A 14,414-nucleotide genomic window follows, 5' to 3' on the forward strand; every position below is an offset into this window, starting at 1 on the left:
TCTAATCTTGTCTAGTGAAAACAGGTATAGTGTCAATGGAACAAGCGACTTCCATCTCATGCCCTCCTTCCCAAGATTCATCTGTCTCCTTGCCAATCAGCGACCAAGATGTCCCCACTGGAAGATAAACCTTGATCTTGGTTACCCCAGCCTCAAACACAGGACAAACCAGATACTTTGGCCCAAACATGTATTGTTCCTCGACTTCCCAGCATTTCTTATCCTCCGGGAACTCATAAAATAGAGTTCTCATAACTGGACTTCCCTTTTCACTAGCCTCTTTCATCAACTCCCTAGTATACTCCCTCATCTCTTCTCGCATCATCATGTATTTCTTACAAATTCCATAAACTTCTTCCCCATATGACCAAACCTCATTATCCGCACCACTCAAACAAGTCGATCCACCCCCCTCTCCCACCTGCGGCTGTTTAGGTTCCCGATCTCCATGCAACCTCATAACTGGACAAAAAGTCCCCCATTGAAACCACCGTACAAACAATTCCCTAAAAGCTGGATCCGTGGGATCTCCTCCATGGAAACCCCCAATATCAGTTGTCCACCATGGAATTCCCGCAAGTCCCATGTTCAATCCAGCAGTAAGCTGATTGCGGAATGAGGACCACGAGGAAGCTATATCGCCGCTCCAAACCAGCGCGCCGTATTTTTGGGACCCGGCCCATGCGCAGCGGAGAAGATTCACGATGTTGGTTTGCCCCGAGGCGGACATGCCTTCGTAGAACGCGCGCGCATATTCCACGGGGTAGGTGTTGCCGATGGAGAGGTTGGTGCCTCGATGGTAGCGATAGTTGTCGAAATCGTAGGCTGTGTATTCGGGTTCTGGGTGAAAAGTTAGTTACCCAGATCTTCCTTCAGGCTACCTCTGTAGATTATTCAAGTCTACAAACGCATAGTACCAAACCGGATGAGATAAGAAATTGAAAAGTACTAACCTGCTTCATCTAACCAAAATACCTTGATTCCCTTCTCATAATAATTCTTCTTCGCTTGTTCCCAGATGAATTTCCTCGCCCCCGGATTCGTAGCGTCAAAATGAATCGTATCGCCTTCAAAATCCATCACAATCCTAATGCCCCGATCTGTCCTCACTAAATAACCTTTCTCCAGCATCTCTTCGAAATTCTCCGACCGCGTATCCACAGTCGGCCAAATCGACACCATGAGTTCAATCCTCATCTCTTTCAACTCCGCAATCATCGCATCCGGATCCGGCCAGAAATTCTCATCAAATCTCCAATCTCCCTGGCGCGGCCAGTGGAAAAAATCAATCACGATAAGATCAATCGGTAACTCCCTCTTCTTGTATTCGCGCGCGACTTGCAAGAGTTCTTTCTGCGTCTGATAGCGCAATTTGCATTGCCAAAACCCCAGTCCGTATTCGGGCATCATGGGAACCTTTCCCGTGACGTCTGCATAGCGATGAACAATTTCCGCCGGAGAAGCACCAGCCACGACCCAGTAATCGAGAAAAGAAGTAGAATACGCTTCAAAGCTCATGATATTTTTTCCAAAAACCGCGCGTCCGATGGCGGGATTGTTCCAGAGGAATCCGTAGCCTAGAGAGGAGATGGCAAAGGGGACGCTGGCTTGGGAATTCCGGTGCGCGAGCTCGAGATCTAGGCCCTTGAGATCGAGATAGGGTTGTTGGTATTGGCCCATGCCGAAGATCTTTTCGTGCTTGTCTTGAGATTCGAAGCGTTGCGTTAGATGATGCGTGGAGCTGCCGCCGGGATTGGGCTTGAATTCCCGGGCTTCGACATTTATGGCCGAACATTTGGGATCTGTGACGTCGAGACGATGACGTGCGTATTCTTCTAGGAGAATTTTGCCCTCGCCGTTGTAGATGATTATCTTTCCGCGAGAGGAAACTGTTGCGCGGATGGATCCATTAGTGATTGATGCTGATTTTTCCTCGATTTTAATTGTTGGTGTTGGCGAGTCGATTTCTTGGAGCGCCCAGAGTTCAGAGGGATCGGGATACTGAGATTCTTTGGTAGAACGGATTCGAAATGCATTTGGTCCCCAGGCATCAATCCAGAGCTCTTCGGCATCGTATCGATATATTAGACGGTTCCCTTCAGAGTAAAGCATTGTTCCTGTGTGTCGATATAGACCTTCTTTGAATTCGAAGGAAAAAAGCTCATGCAGCGATAGCTGAGCTCTTTTAACCGCAATCACTTAGCCTCATGGATTGGCAATGAAAAGATCCCTTCTCTTCCATTTGGGCATAAAAGGACGAAAATGACGACGAGATAACATTTATTGGCTGATGGGAATTTTACAGATGCTGTGTTGTACCATTGCGGGGTCGTGCAATCACAACCCCGCATCATGAGTAGAAGCGCACCAAACAAGTTTATTCGACAAGCACATGCTGCAGACTCGATATGTGGGACATACTTTGAATAGAATCGATCATCGTCATGACTCTAAAAAATACAAGGTGTATTTTGATCTTCTCGATTAAATGCAGCAGATATAAGCAACGGCTAAATACAATCAGGCACCGGAAAAGCTTCCCTTCTATAATCCCTGCCTCCACGGTGCTCGCTCGGATAAGAGATACGCAAACCTCAACATGTTTACGGCGTTGAAGTGTTTTGAAAACTAACAAGCATTCTCTATCGGCTCAAAATAGTTTTCAAAACAACCATCAGCTTCTCCTCTGGCTCATCAATCATTTCCATAGCTCTCCAAGCTACGAATCTATCCGGTCTAACCAACACACAACCACTCTCCCTAATTTCTCTGCGTCTCGCCCAATCAAAATACACATCCTCATAATCTTGTTTCCAGCCGATAGAATATACATCAACCTCAATTTCGAGAGCCTCTGCAGCTTTCGCAGCAGCAGCTCTCCATTTTTCTCCCCCAATTCCAGTGAAAAGGGAGAATTTTCCATGACCAGCTAAATCAATAGTCGAAAACTGTTTTCCTGGTAGTCTGGTATTCAACCACGCATGAGGGAAACGACTTCCAGGATAAGTAGTAATCTCATGTTCAAGGACCGGGTCTGCCGGTAATGCTGGTCTTGGTTTCTCATCCGCGAGGAAAATTGCAGAAGATTCGTAACGTTCATTCATTTCAATACCAACGGCATGGAACTCGCGTGCTGTTCCCTCAATCGCCGCTTGAAAGCGTGCTCGCCGAGCTGCTCCTTCAGGTGTAGCCTGCGAGAGTTCTGCAAAATGTTTTCGTCGGATTTCGACGGATGGGTCCATCATTCCTAAAGCTTCCCATACCGGAGCATGATCTCTAAGTCCTTGATTGGCTCGTGTGATGATGGATTGACCAACTGGTTGGCGTTCTGGGCTATATGAATCGAGAAGACTGCTTTCCGCTTTTCCCTTCAAGACATAGGCAATTTTCCAGGCGAGATTATATGCATCTTGAATACATGTGTTAGATCCTAGGCCGTTTGTTGGTGGATGGCGGTGAACTGCATCGCCGAGACAAAATCTTTTTAAAGTAAGCGAGGAAATTCTTTGATCAGGGGGCTCAGGTACATACATATTCCCATCAGAGTAGTATTCTGCAACAGTTTCATTGACCAGCCATTTGGAGACTCCAAGTATTTCTGCATGAATCGAATCATCTCCGATCATATCCTTGACACATCTTAAATACTCCTCGTCTGAAAGATTTAGGTCCGATCCGGCATTAGGAGATGGAAGAAGAAGGAACATCCATCTGCAAAGTCAGTATGTTCCTATTCAAACATAGTAAAGGACTTACTCATTCCAGGGCTTCACCATTCTAATCAAACCATTCCATCCAATAGTGGCATCTTCGTCTTCAGGTCTTATGATCCAATGTAAGTTTCCCATTCTATTTTCCATGATATGTTTCAGTTCGGCCTTGACCAATACATTGATAGCTAACCCTTGTTGAGGTTTCTTGATCAATGGAATCTGCAATTGCCGCAAAACTTGACTTCGAGCTCCATCACATCCGAATAAGTACTTTGATCGAACATGATATATTTGATTCGTTAAATTGTCTTGCAGTTTGCTGGTAATTATCGCCGAGGTTGAGTCTCGCTCAAAAGACAAAAACGAGGTATCAAATCGACAATTAAATCCACTATGAGAAGCCCGATTGATCAAAATCGGCTCGAGAACTGTCTGAGGAATATCGACATGATAGCATGGACTAGCAGCGTCATAATCACCCTGTGAAAATTGTTAGTCATCAGAATGCTATCATCACCTGCTCGTCGACCTACGGCACGTTTTGGATCGTTCCCCCATGAGTAAATTCTTGCATATTCCTCACCAGCCAAAGAACGACACCATCGTGTATGCAACATCGAATCACCCTTAACAGCAACTTGTAAACACTCCTCTTCCAAACCTATATCACGTAAACATTCCATTGCGGCCATGTTTGTTATGTGAGCTCGCGGCGTATCAGCTGTACCGGGAGTGGCCGCGATAAGCATTCCTCGTAGGCCTATGAGCATCAGTATCATCATTCATTTTCTCTTTGCACCTTATGATCTTCCGCAATCATCTAGTCATAAAAGACATAATTTGGGAAAGCTCTATAAAGGTCACGTGCCGAGACACCGAGAAATCCGCATCGACTCACCATGATGCCCTAGAAAACAAGCCAAAGCCGCCCCGGAAGGTCCAGCCCCAACAATCAACAAGTCAGTTTCAATAACTGCTTCCGTCACTGTGGCGGCTACATTCTCAGCATTTCCCGTAACATTTGTATAAGGCCAAGATTTGGAAGTCGACATGTTGGAGTTAATGATATGATAGTGCGATGAACTGAAGAAGATGTTTTGATCTTTACAATTTGGGTTATTGCTCAATCTTATACCAACGATCCCCTGACCATTTTGTGTTCAAAGATAGTATCAGAGAATGCCCACGATGATATTTACATGCCGTCGTTTCAATTGAAGACTTTGATTGGTCACATCAACTTCTATTTTCAAGTTCTCCACATGAAGTGCCGAACTAATGCTGTGCGCCCCACATTTGTCATTGTTAGATGAGCATTGATAATAAGTCTTTGGGTTTGAAATGTCTAAGGTTGACGTGGTTTATCAGCATGTAGCTTATATCACTAAAGTTATATGGCTCACATCACGATTACATCAAAACTAAGCCTCTTCATATATTATGTATAAACGAATTTTATATATAAAAGGGGGTGGCTTATATAACGATATAGCTTACCTAGTACGAGCTGATGAAGATGTTTTTGCTCGATACACAGACCACATCGGCGCCCTTGACTGCCGCGCTCGGCACCTCAAGGGGGATATGATAATATAGACTTTATGCTGATGAATCACGTTAAGCTTATGAATACTCCATCATGACTTGATATGATGTTTGAAAGAAATATAGTGTGTAGCTGGATGAGCACAAGTAGAAAGGCAAGAACTAATTAAAAAGGGGAAACATCATCAAGACATCAATCCTCGCGTACCATTAATCTACCCATCGCAGCTCCTTTAAAAGTACTTCCCCATAAGTGAGCTATTTTACCTCACTTATAAGTGTACAAGTTCGACAATCTTCATTGTCAGCTACACGATCTACGTAAGAAAAGGTCACTTTCACAACCTCGTATCTATGTACTGGTCATGAAATGAGCCAAAAGAATGACAGGTAAAACACCCATCGTGATCATGATTCATAGCAAGTGTTTTGCCGTTAGTTGTTGACGGTGAGTATTTCCATAAATATCATTGAAAGATGGAAAAATAACTTCGCAGCTTGGGCATCTCAATATGTAGTATCTCAAGGTGAGAAACTAATCAATAACGCAAAGGTTAAAGTTTCAGCTTATTATTCCGTGTCTGTGGGGTGTAGTTGTGGGGTATTAACACCCAACGTCTCACGAAATTGATTGTATATTTTTAAATCACACCAGTTCTCGTGCAATATCATCTGGAACAGACCGAGTAGAATGAAAGATGCAATTATGGTGGTTGAATCAAATGATAAGTAAGGCCACTTATCCAACTCAGCTGAAAAAATTACAACGACCCCCCTTATGTCAATATTAGAGAACAAATTCAACAACTCCATCTAAACTAATCAATTGGGAGCCTATACAGTGCCTTTCCTTTCCTCGTCAAGACTTTCGGAGTGTTTGTGAAAATTAAGTACAGCCGGGCTCGTAAAACAATCGTGAATATAAAAAGAATAGAATAAACATCTTGAAGCGGAATCAGAACAGAGCACCATGAAAGTAAGTTCATCCAAATCGTGCTGGGGTTGTAAAGGAGATCTTTCGACATCGCACGACTATTGTGTCTTCTGGCACTACAGGTGATGCTAGTGGCAATACCGACGATGACAGCTCATCGATGCTTCGAGAGCGATCATTTATAGGTAGTCCTATGTTGTCGAGTGTTGTCGGTCGTGGAACTTGGGGTGTCTCCAGAGTTGGAGCCTTTTTGCTCTTTATTCCTCTACGCGGTCGACGTGCTGGCTTATACAGATCACTTTTTGGTCGCGGACAAGTAGAGGAAAAGGGATCCTCTAACTCTTCGCTACTTATGTGGTGTTGGTCCAGCAGGAGATTCAAATTCACCGAGTCGTACTCGAGTTTCTCAAATGGATCGACCAAAGATGGCGTTGGTGTCACTGGATTGACAGAATTGCATGCTTGAGGTGATGCATCATCAGGAGATATACTGATACCGATATTCTGATTCGATTTCTTGACTTGATTACCACACGTCGAAGCAAATCTGGTCTTATCGGCTATTGTCGAATTTGAAATGTTCGAGCTACGTTCCTGGCGGGTCTGAGCGCAGTCTCCTGTTAAAATCACAGAAGAGATTGTGGTTCCGAGATCGTCGATCTCCACTAAATATTGATTCCCATTTTTGTCCTTCGTCTTGATAAGGAAGGTTAGAGAGTCTCCATCGAGGTGGAGTTCTAGAGAGTATCGCATGTAGAAATATCCTTTCTTTTTTCTCAAGACGGAGTGGTCCGGAATTTTATTGCGAAAATCAACATTCAAACAAATGGTTTCTACAGTTTTCGAGAAGAATTAGTCAAACATAGGCCATGAAATTGAGAGCAAAAGTTGATCACATACCGCACTGTGCCCCTCGAAGTTTCGTTGGAACAGTGAATTTATCTGGCCCAGGATGAATATCCCAAGCGTTGATTGTCTCCTGCCAAGAGAGGTCATTGTGTTCACGGACGAATCGTTCTCGCCAGAGATATTCATTGCTATCTGAGGTGAAAATTTGTTTCGTCGAAATCTTTTCACCCTAAACCAATTCGTTAGCCGACTAGAAACTGAGTATCTAGTAAGATAGTGGGAAAAATATTGAGGAAGCATACCACTTTACCCATCCAATCACGGGCTTTAAATTCCCACGAGTGATCAAATTGGTTCCTCGATGGCTGGTAAATCTCACGCGGCCCTTCCTTTTCAGACCATGAGAATTTTGTCAAGATGGAATATGAAGACTTCAGGAGCCTTGATTCCACGATATCAGGATTTGCGGCCATATCGACCGCCCCAGCTGCCACTGGCTTGCTTGTGGAAGTCAGAATTGTTTCTCCGAAACTCTATTTCAGGTTCATACCAAACTTCATGTTGACAGAATGTGATATCAAATTCCTTCCCAAGCTCAAACGAGGCGTCTCGAACGATACTCATCGTGGAGTATCCACCACCGAGAATCACACGCTTGAGTTTGTTAGGATTGAGATACTTCTTGATCCATCGGCCAATGAGACCTTACAGTTGGTTTGGTAGGGAGCCGCTTGATAAAGCTCCGTAACTCACTTACAATTGAATCAATTGATGCCTTTTTAAAGAATCCAACGATTGTTCTCCTAATGTTTCGTTAGTATATATCGATTCAGAAGATGCACTACCATTTGAAATGGGAATTGATTAATATTGAGTTTTAGAAGCTGTGATTTAGCGATTATATCCATATAAGAATAAAAGCCTAACTACAAATCGCTTTTCCAATATCGAACTAATCTATAAGGATCAAAATTGATCAATAATCTTGCATCTATAATATCATCTCCTCAAAGAAAGACATTGGAATTAAGGGGATAATATAATACTAAAGGAATAATTAATGATATTGTTAAGCATACATCAAAAGAGGCTATTGACTCAATGAAGATATCATACATCGTTCCATCTCTTCCAATTTGATAACATACTTTTGTAAGGTAAGTACCGATGTCCAAGCCAACGAATAGTCCTGAATCGGAATCCATGGCTGTATATTGCAATTGGAAGAAGTATTGTGATAGATGCTGCAAAAGAAAAGTGGTGTAAACTGAGAATGAGTATAAAGATGGAAGTCAGCAAATCTGTTGCAAAGTATTGAATAATCGAAACATTCATAAGCTGGAAGATTGAAGGGGTAAATATACATGGGATGATCGGAAGTTTCTGATGGGTTGTTGACACCAGATAACTTTTCTGTAAACAATAGTCGCATTGGTATGAAAAATTGACGTGACTTTAAGGCTTGACCTGTCGGATCTCTGTGTAGAGAGGGGTGATTTTCTTTTTTCATTCTGTACAACACCTGTAATGCGGAATGAAGGAAATTACTAATGCTTTTCTAAATATATATTTTCCTTTTACCCAATTACTTTGTATCTTCAGTGCAAACTAAAACAAAGTGATTGCATGTTGCTATAGAAATGTGACTTACCTTGCACTGTGCAAAGCCGCATATGCACCATCTATCTAGCAACCCTTCTGTAATATCTGCAACGTATCCGTGATCGGGTATTGAACAAAAGTGTCGGGTGTTGAAGCAATGATGCGGGTGACCTTTCAAACAAGAGCTTTTAATTAATCGCGCATACCTACCTGGCTTTCCTGTTGACTCTAGAGGAGCCTTCGCTCGACGCCACCAAGTGGCGCGATATTAAATCTAGCCGCGATATCCACAGAAAGCTTCAAACCACCACACCGAGTGCGTCTGCCTAGCACCTAATATGTCGATACCCGTCTACAGTCCTGAATATTGGCATTGTATTTCTTGATCAATCCCATATGATTCACCTCATTTGCTCGAATGGCCTCTGTTATTATCCGTGTCCAGATAGTGAGTCATTTTCTGTGCAAATCTAGACACCCCGATCCGAGTTTCTTTACTTTTCCTTCGGGGCCTTTTAGGCAATTCTCAAGCTTCAAAACTTTCTTAATTATTAGGATTAGAGAGAAAAATATTGAGAACAAACGTCGGGGTGTTGTTATGTTTTGGAATAAGGAATCCACTGGACAATCTGATTTGGAAAGGTCAAGATAAGCAACAAACAGTTTGTTTATTGTTTATCTTCTGTTGTTTGTTGTTCCTTCTCTGGATTGTGGCTGCGTTTCTCGATAGCCTAAGACTACCTAGTATTCTTTCATTTAAGCATTGGGCGTTCTAGCATCTATTTGCAAGCACTTGATTTATCAAGCACCTGAGTCTGTCTATACATGTAATATCTTAATACTCATTTCAGCTGAAGCTCGTCATTTTCGTACAATTCACTTGTTCGACACTTGTTCAACATGCCGGCAGACACCATCAGCGAAACTACAATTCGGAGGAGGGAAAAGGCAGAGCTAAAAAGAGTTAAGGCAGGAAAGACAACGAGAGGAAAGCAAAGAAGATCAAAGATTTGACTGACATCGGGACTGAACGTTCGCCAGTATGTGAAAGTTGTCTGTCAAGAGAAGTCAAGTGTATTGTGTTCCCTCCAAACTACAAGTTCGATTCAACAAGCCATCCACTCCGGCGCTGTGAGTTGTGCTATGAGAACAAGACCAATTGTGTGTACGACTGGAAAGATGCCGATGGAAAGTGTAACCACTGTCACACACACAAAATGGAATGTACAAGGCGGCCGAAAAGAATGGAAAATTTTCCCTCCAAACAGCGAACGATGCCATGTCTAAATTGCAGTAAGTGGAACCATGTCATATTGACTTCCCTCAATCACTAGAAACTATTCTTTTGGTGGTGTACCATAACTTCTTTTCACTTTTCGATTTCTATCATTGAAATTTGCTAACCGAAATTCCATAGTGAAACTCAACAATAAGTGTAGCTTGCCAGTAGAGCCAAAGACGTCGGAAGTTCTCAAAATGCCACAGGCTCCGAGGATTCTGGGAGTGAAGCGACATGTCTTTGCTGTCCACACAGCGCCATGGTACAAGAGCTTGTCACAGGGTGACCAAAACAAATACAAAGCTGAGCAAATACAAGTCTCTGGTATTCCAAAGTCTGGCGGACCTTGTCAGCGCTGTGTTGTACGCGGATTACCATGTCGGGTGTTAAACCCAAATTCGAAAATTGCAGAGTTCACTCGACCGAGCAGATGCGCACTTTGCATCATTGACGAGAGCACGGCCGAAAACATCAGCAGAAGTTGTACATTCAACTATGATGAGATAACACATGCCGAGCACGAGGCAAGCCTTCCGATTTTTACAGGAAATGTTCCTCTGCTCTGGGGCCTTTTTGGCCTGGAGAAGCCCACACCAGCTCCGTTAAAATGTACCGACAACAAATCTTCTACGTTTATTCCATCACCACTGGAGAACGAAGTAGTCATACAGTATCCGCTTGAATCTGCAGAAGTACAAGAACGCCTTGACGCGATTGATCGCTTTGTCGATTACACTTTAGTTAGGCCCGCTAATGAGAATATTATACGGGATGATTGTCTTCCACTTTCTGGATCTAACATTGCCCAGATAAATGATCACGACCGGAACAATAGGAAAAGTATAACAACCGCTTCACTCCTTGTGAACTCGTTACGAATCATGAATCCAAGTGAACATTCCCGACTACTTCCAATCTTCAAGCCTGGAAAAAATTGAGTATGAGAACAATATTTCGGGCGTTGGTATCACGGTACTTGTTGGAAGCTGTCTTTTCGCGTATGCCAAAAGACATAGAACACTTTCGAGCCAGTATGAATCCCCACTTGCAAGGTCAGTAATACCCTGTATTTTCTGAAGATGAGTGAATATCAACATACTTTAGGATATCCCGAGAAGATTGATGATGCGGTGGAGAATTATTTCTGTCTCCAGAACAATAGCACACGTTTTGTCGACAACCCAATAAGAACTGGATACGGAGATCTATGTTATTTCCCAGATAATTTTACCTTTCAAAAAACTGGCAAGGAATTAGTTGACGTACTTCTACCTCTGTGTCTTCTCAGTGGCAAGACTCGACAAGAAATCGTCACTGCTTGCACTTCACTGTGTACCGAAATTGCTTTTCTAGCCAGCGATTTGAATCTCATCATCAAAGCCAGACCTCGATCACCGGTCACATTTTATAGTCCTGTGCGAGGTGATGTTGTTTCAGAGGATAATGCTCGTTTATTCCATGACAACCGGAGACAATTTGGTGAGGTACAAATAACGCTATTGCTCGGTATCAAACCTGCTGGCAATCCGTCGAGGCCTTATGCTGCTGCGCGAGTCGAGCTCTTGAGAGATGACGAGGCATAGATCGAGGCTGAAAGTAGCCCTGTATTGAATGAAAAGAGTTGAGCAGTTTAATAGTTGATAGCCGTGTGTTAAATGAAAAGAGTTGAGCAGGTGAGCGTCTAATGATTTGGGATAGTAGTATTGGTATTTGACCGCGTTGGATGGCGATATATTTAGGTGGTTATACAAGGGCAGTATGAATATCAATTCCATTCATTGGATTCTTGCATCTTGATCAATTGTGAAGATTAATCTTTTATGCATGGTTCGTGGGTGAGCGAGCGAGCGAGCGATGGTGAGGTATTATATACTTTCGGGTGGGATGACTAGCGCAAATCGATAAAAGTCTACCTAGATAGGTAGGTACGAACTCAATATCAGAGACAGTGCACCGCATAATTGAGGGTATACAAGATGCGAGTGACTTATCAATTGGTGACACTGTCATCTATTCCAATCGTGCAGAAAGTTACTATTATTAGATATCGCAAAAATACTGAGCTCATCGATATATTATTTCGAGGAGTTCACCGGTTTATCTTCTCCCGGATAGCATTGATGATATTCGGCAACATATTGGAAGCCTTTGATATCTTTTGCTGCGTTCTCTCAATATCGAGATAACACGATTCCGATATTTGGATGATGATGATGATGACGACGACGATGGGAATGAGGGTGATATAAGACAAATCTGCAAGGGGTTGCAGACCAATCCTGCACAAAAGACGTGAAGAAGATGACTGATCACTGCTGACGCCGATCTTATGGCACAACCAGTGACATCGCCTCAAAGACAGCTCCAATGACCATATCTCCGTGAAACTTTTGACTTGACTTTCAGAATCGATATCACCCACCGCCTTGAGTTTCGCCTTTCCATTGAATCACTGACATGAAACTCGGCCTTATACGTATTTCCCGAGTCCCAATACCATCAGAAACGCTCGGGCTAAAAGAAGATATTGAAGAAATCTTCCCATGTCTCATATCCACTCTTGACACCTTCCACGATCTTTCTCCACATCTTTGGCGATCTTAGAACTAGCGAGTCATATAATTGGCGGATATAAGAATATAGGAGATCCTACCGCAACATCCGCGGTCTACTTATATCAACCCGCGCTCTCAAGATTGTGAATCTGTTGCTAGTTTCTCACTTCGGGACCTTCTGAGCGCGAAAGGATGAATATAAGAGAGAAGAATGTACTCGGCTGATATATATGGGATCACACTCAATTAATACCATCACATCAATCTTCGAACTCAACCGAAACCCACATACCGGTACCATGGTATCCATACATACTTTTCATAATCACAAATCTGAAACCGATCCCGCCAATCATCCGACAGATCAAGTATCCACCGAAATGGATCAAAATACTTCGGCTGGAGGTTCTATTGAATCCAAGGGAGAAAAATTATCGGGTGATGATTCTGAGATTATTGCCGAAGAACTACCTCAAGTTGCACCGAATCCTCATGCCGATATTCCAAACGGAGGAGTTCTTGCATGGCTTCAAGTGGTTGGAAGTTTCTTCTTATTCTTTAATTCATGGTATGAATTTCATTCCAAGAAATGGCACCCAATCAAAGCTGACCATGACAACAGGGGTATAGTAAATATGTTTGGTGCATTCCAAACTTTTTATGAAAATGATTTACTATCTCATGAATCACCATCTAATATTTCATGGATTGGTTCTATACAAGCTTTCTTGCTCTTACTTGTGGGGGTTTTCACTGGTCCTCTCTTCGGTAGTCCTTCCCCTTTTACCTCTCTTAGAATAACGAATTGCTAAATTTCTACTAGATGCCGGTCTTTTTCGTCCCCTTCTGTGTACTGGGACATTTATGGTTGTCTTCGGCATGATGATGACATCTATTTCCACAAGCTACTGGCAAATTGTCCTTGCACAAGCTATGTGTATGGGGATTGGATTGGGATGTCTTTTTGTTCCTAGTGTCGCGATCGTTTCTACTTATTTTTCAACACGGAAAGCTTTCGCAACTGGGATTGCGGCTAGTGGAAGCTCACTTGGTAAGTCATTTTCTCATTAGTTATCATACCATTGAACACAGTGGTACCGAGTCAGTAACTAATATTCTTAGGTGGCGTACTTTACCCAATCATTTTCCATAATCTTCAACCCAAAATCGGTTTCGGTTGGACAACAAGAGCCCTTGGATTTATCTTCCTCGCTACCCTTTCCATCTCCATCAGCATAATGAAGATGCGTGTGAAGCCATCGCAAAAGCGAAAGTTAATAGATTTGGCCGCATTCAAAGAACCACCATACTTGCTCTTTACTATCGCTCTCTTTTTCGGGTTCATGGGTCTTAATATTCCCTTCTATTACATTTCTTCCTACGCCATGGATGATAAAATTATGAATTCAAACTCGGCATTCTACATGTTGAGTACCATAAATGCGGCATCTATATTCGGTCGTATAATTCCCAATTACTTTGCCGATAAATTTGGACCCTTAAATATCATCATCCCAGGAACGCTCATCGCAAGTGTTGTAGCATTCGGCTGGACTGGTGTTCATTCTGTTGGCGGTCTGGTCGTATTCGCCCTTCTCTATGGATTTTCCACAGGATGTTTCGTGTCGATTCCACCCACGATCATCGTAACGCTTAGCCCTCACATGGGCGTCGTAGGCACGAGAATGGGTATGGCTTTTGCAATTGGCGGATTAGGTCTTTTGATCGGTACACCAGTCGCTGGACAGATCCTCTCGAGTTCCGGATATGTTCCTACCATAGCATTCTGTGGAGCATTGCTTATTGCAACAGTGGCTTTTTTCATTGCAGCTAGGTTGAGCAAAACTGGGATGCATGTCAAGAAGTTCGCTTGATTCGGGAAAAGATAGTACGGGATAGATACGGGAAATGCGGATGAGTAGCACGAATTATAGAAT

At 42.9% G+C, this 14,414-nt stretch overlaps 6 protein-coding genes across 6 annotated transcripts; 3 read left to right on the forward strand and 3 right to left on the reverse strand.

Moving 5' to 3' along the window:
- Position 1: 1 nt before the first annotated feature.
- EAE97_006963 (uncharacterized protein) lies at positions 2 to 2,237 on the reverse strand (the record flags this gene model as incomplete). Its single annotated transcript, XM_038877476.1, has 2 exons — positions 954 to 2,237; positions 2 to 840 (listed from the first exon to the last, which is right to left on the reverse strand). The coding sequence occupies exons 1-2, from the start codon at positions 2,110 to 2,112 to the stop codon at positions 2 to 4; spliced, it is 1,998 nt and encodes a 665-aa protein (XP_038731666.1). The 5' UTR covers positions 2,113 to 2,237.
- Positions 2,238 to 2,642: 405 nt separating this feature from the next.
- EAE97_006964 (uncharacterized protein) lies at positions 2,643 to 4,765 on the reverse strand (the record flags this gene model as incomplete). Its single annotated transcript, XM_038877477.1, has 5 exons — positions 2,643 to 3,480; positions 3,532 to 3,711; positions 3,757 to 4,193; positions 4,247 to 4,473; positions 4,612 to 4,765. The coding sequence occupies 5 exons, from the start codon at positions 4,763 to 4,765 to the stop codon at positions 2,643 to 2,645; spliced, it is 1,836 nt and encodes a 611-aa protein (XP_038731667.1).
- Positions 4,766 to 6,240: 1,475 nt separating this feature from the next.
- Positions 6,241 to 7,665, reverse strand: EAE97_006965 (uncharacterized protein; the record flags this gene model as incomplete). The annotated part of the gene is made up of 4 exons (XM_038877478.1): positions 6,241 to 7,025; positions 7,093 to 7,270; positions 7,344 to 7,542; positions 7,592 to 7,665. 4 exons carry the CDS (start codon positions 7,663 to 7,665, stop codon positions 6,241 to 6,243), a joined length of 1,236 nt encoding a protein of 411 aa, XP_038731668.1.
- Positions 7,666 to 10,119: 2,454 nt separating this feature from the next.
- EAE97_006966 (uncharacterized protein) lies at positions 10,120 to 10,860 on the forward strand (the record flags this gene model as incomplete). Its single annotated transcript, XM_038877479.1, has 1 exon — positions 10,120 to 10,860. The coding sequence occupies one exon, from the start codon at positions 10,120 to 10,122 to the stop codon at positions 10,858 to 10,860; it is 741 nt and encodes a 246-aa protein (XP_038731669.1).
- A 2-nt stretch (positions 10,861 to 10,862) lies between these two features.
- On the forward strand, positions 10,863 to 11,505 carry EAE97_006967 (uncharacterized protein; the record flags this gene model as incomplete). The annotated part of the gene is made up of 2 exons (XM_038877480.1): positions 10,863 to 10,974; positions 11,027 to 11,505. 2 exons carry the CDS (start codon positions 10,863 to 10,865, stop codon positions 11,503 to 11,505), a joined length of 591 nt encoding a protein of 196 aa, XP_038731670.1.
- Positions 11,506 to 12,776: 1,271 nt separating this feature from the next.
- Positions 12,777 to 14,351, forward strand: EAE97_006968 (uncharacterized protein; the record flags this gene model as incomplete). Its single annotated transcript, XM_038877481.1, has 4 exons — positions 12,777 to 13,045; positions 13,100 to 13,245; positions 13,301 to 13,528; positions 13,600 to 14,351. The coding sequence occupies 4 exons, from the start codon at positions 12,777 to 12,779 to the stop codon at positions 14,349 to 14,351; spliced, it is 1,395 nt and encodes a 464-aa protein (XP_038731671.1).
- Positions 14,352 to 14,414: the final 63 nt, after the last annotated feature.

This window comes from Botrytis byssoidea (assembly GCF_014898295.1).
Source record: "Botrytis byssoidea strain MUCL 94 chromosome Unknown BBYS_013, whole genome shotgun sequence".
Taxonomy (NCBI): Eukaryota; Fungi; Ascomycota; class Leotiomycetes; order Helotiales; family Sclerotiniaceae; genus Botrytis; species Botrytis byssoidea.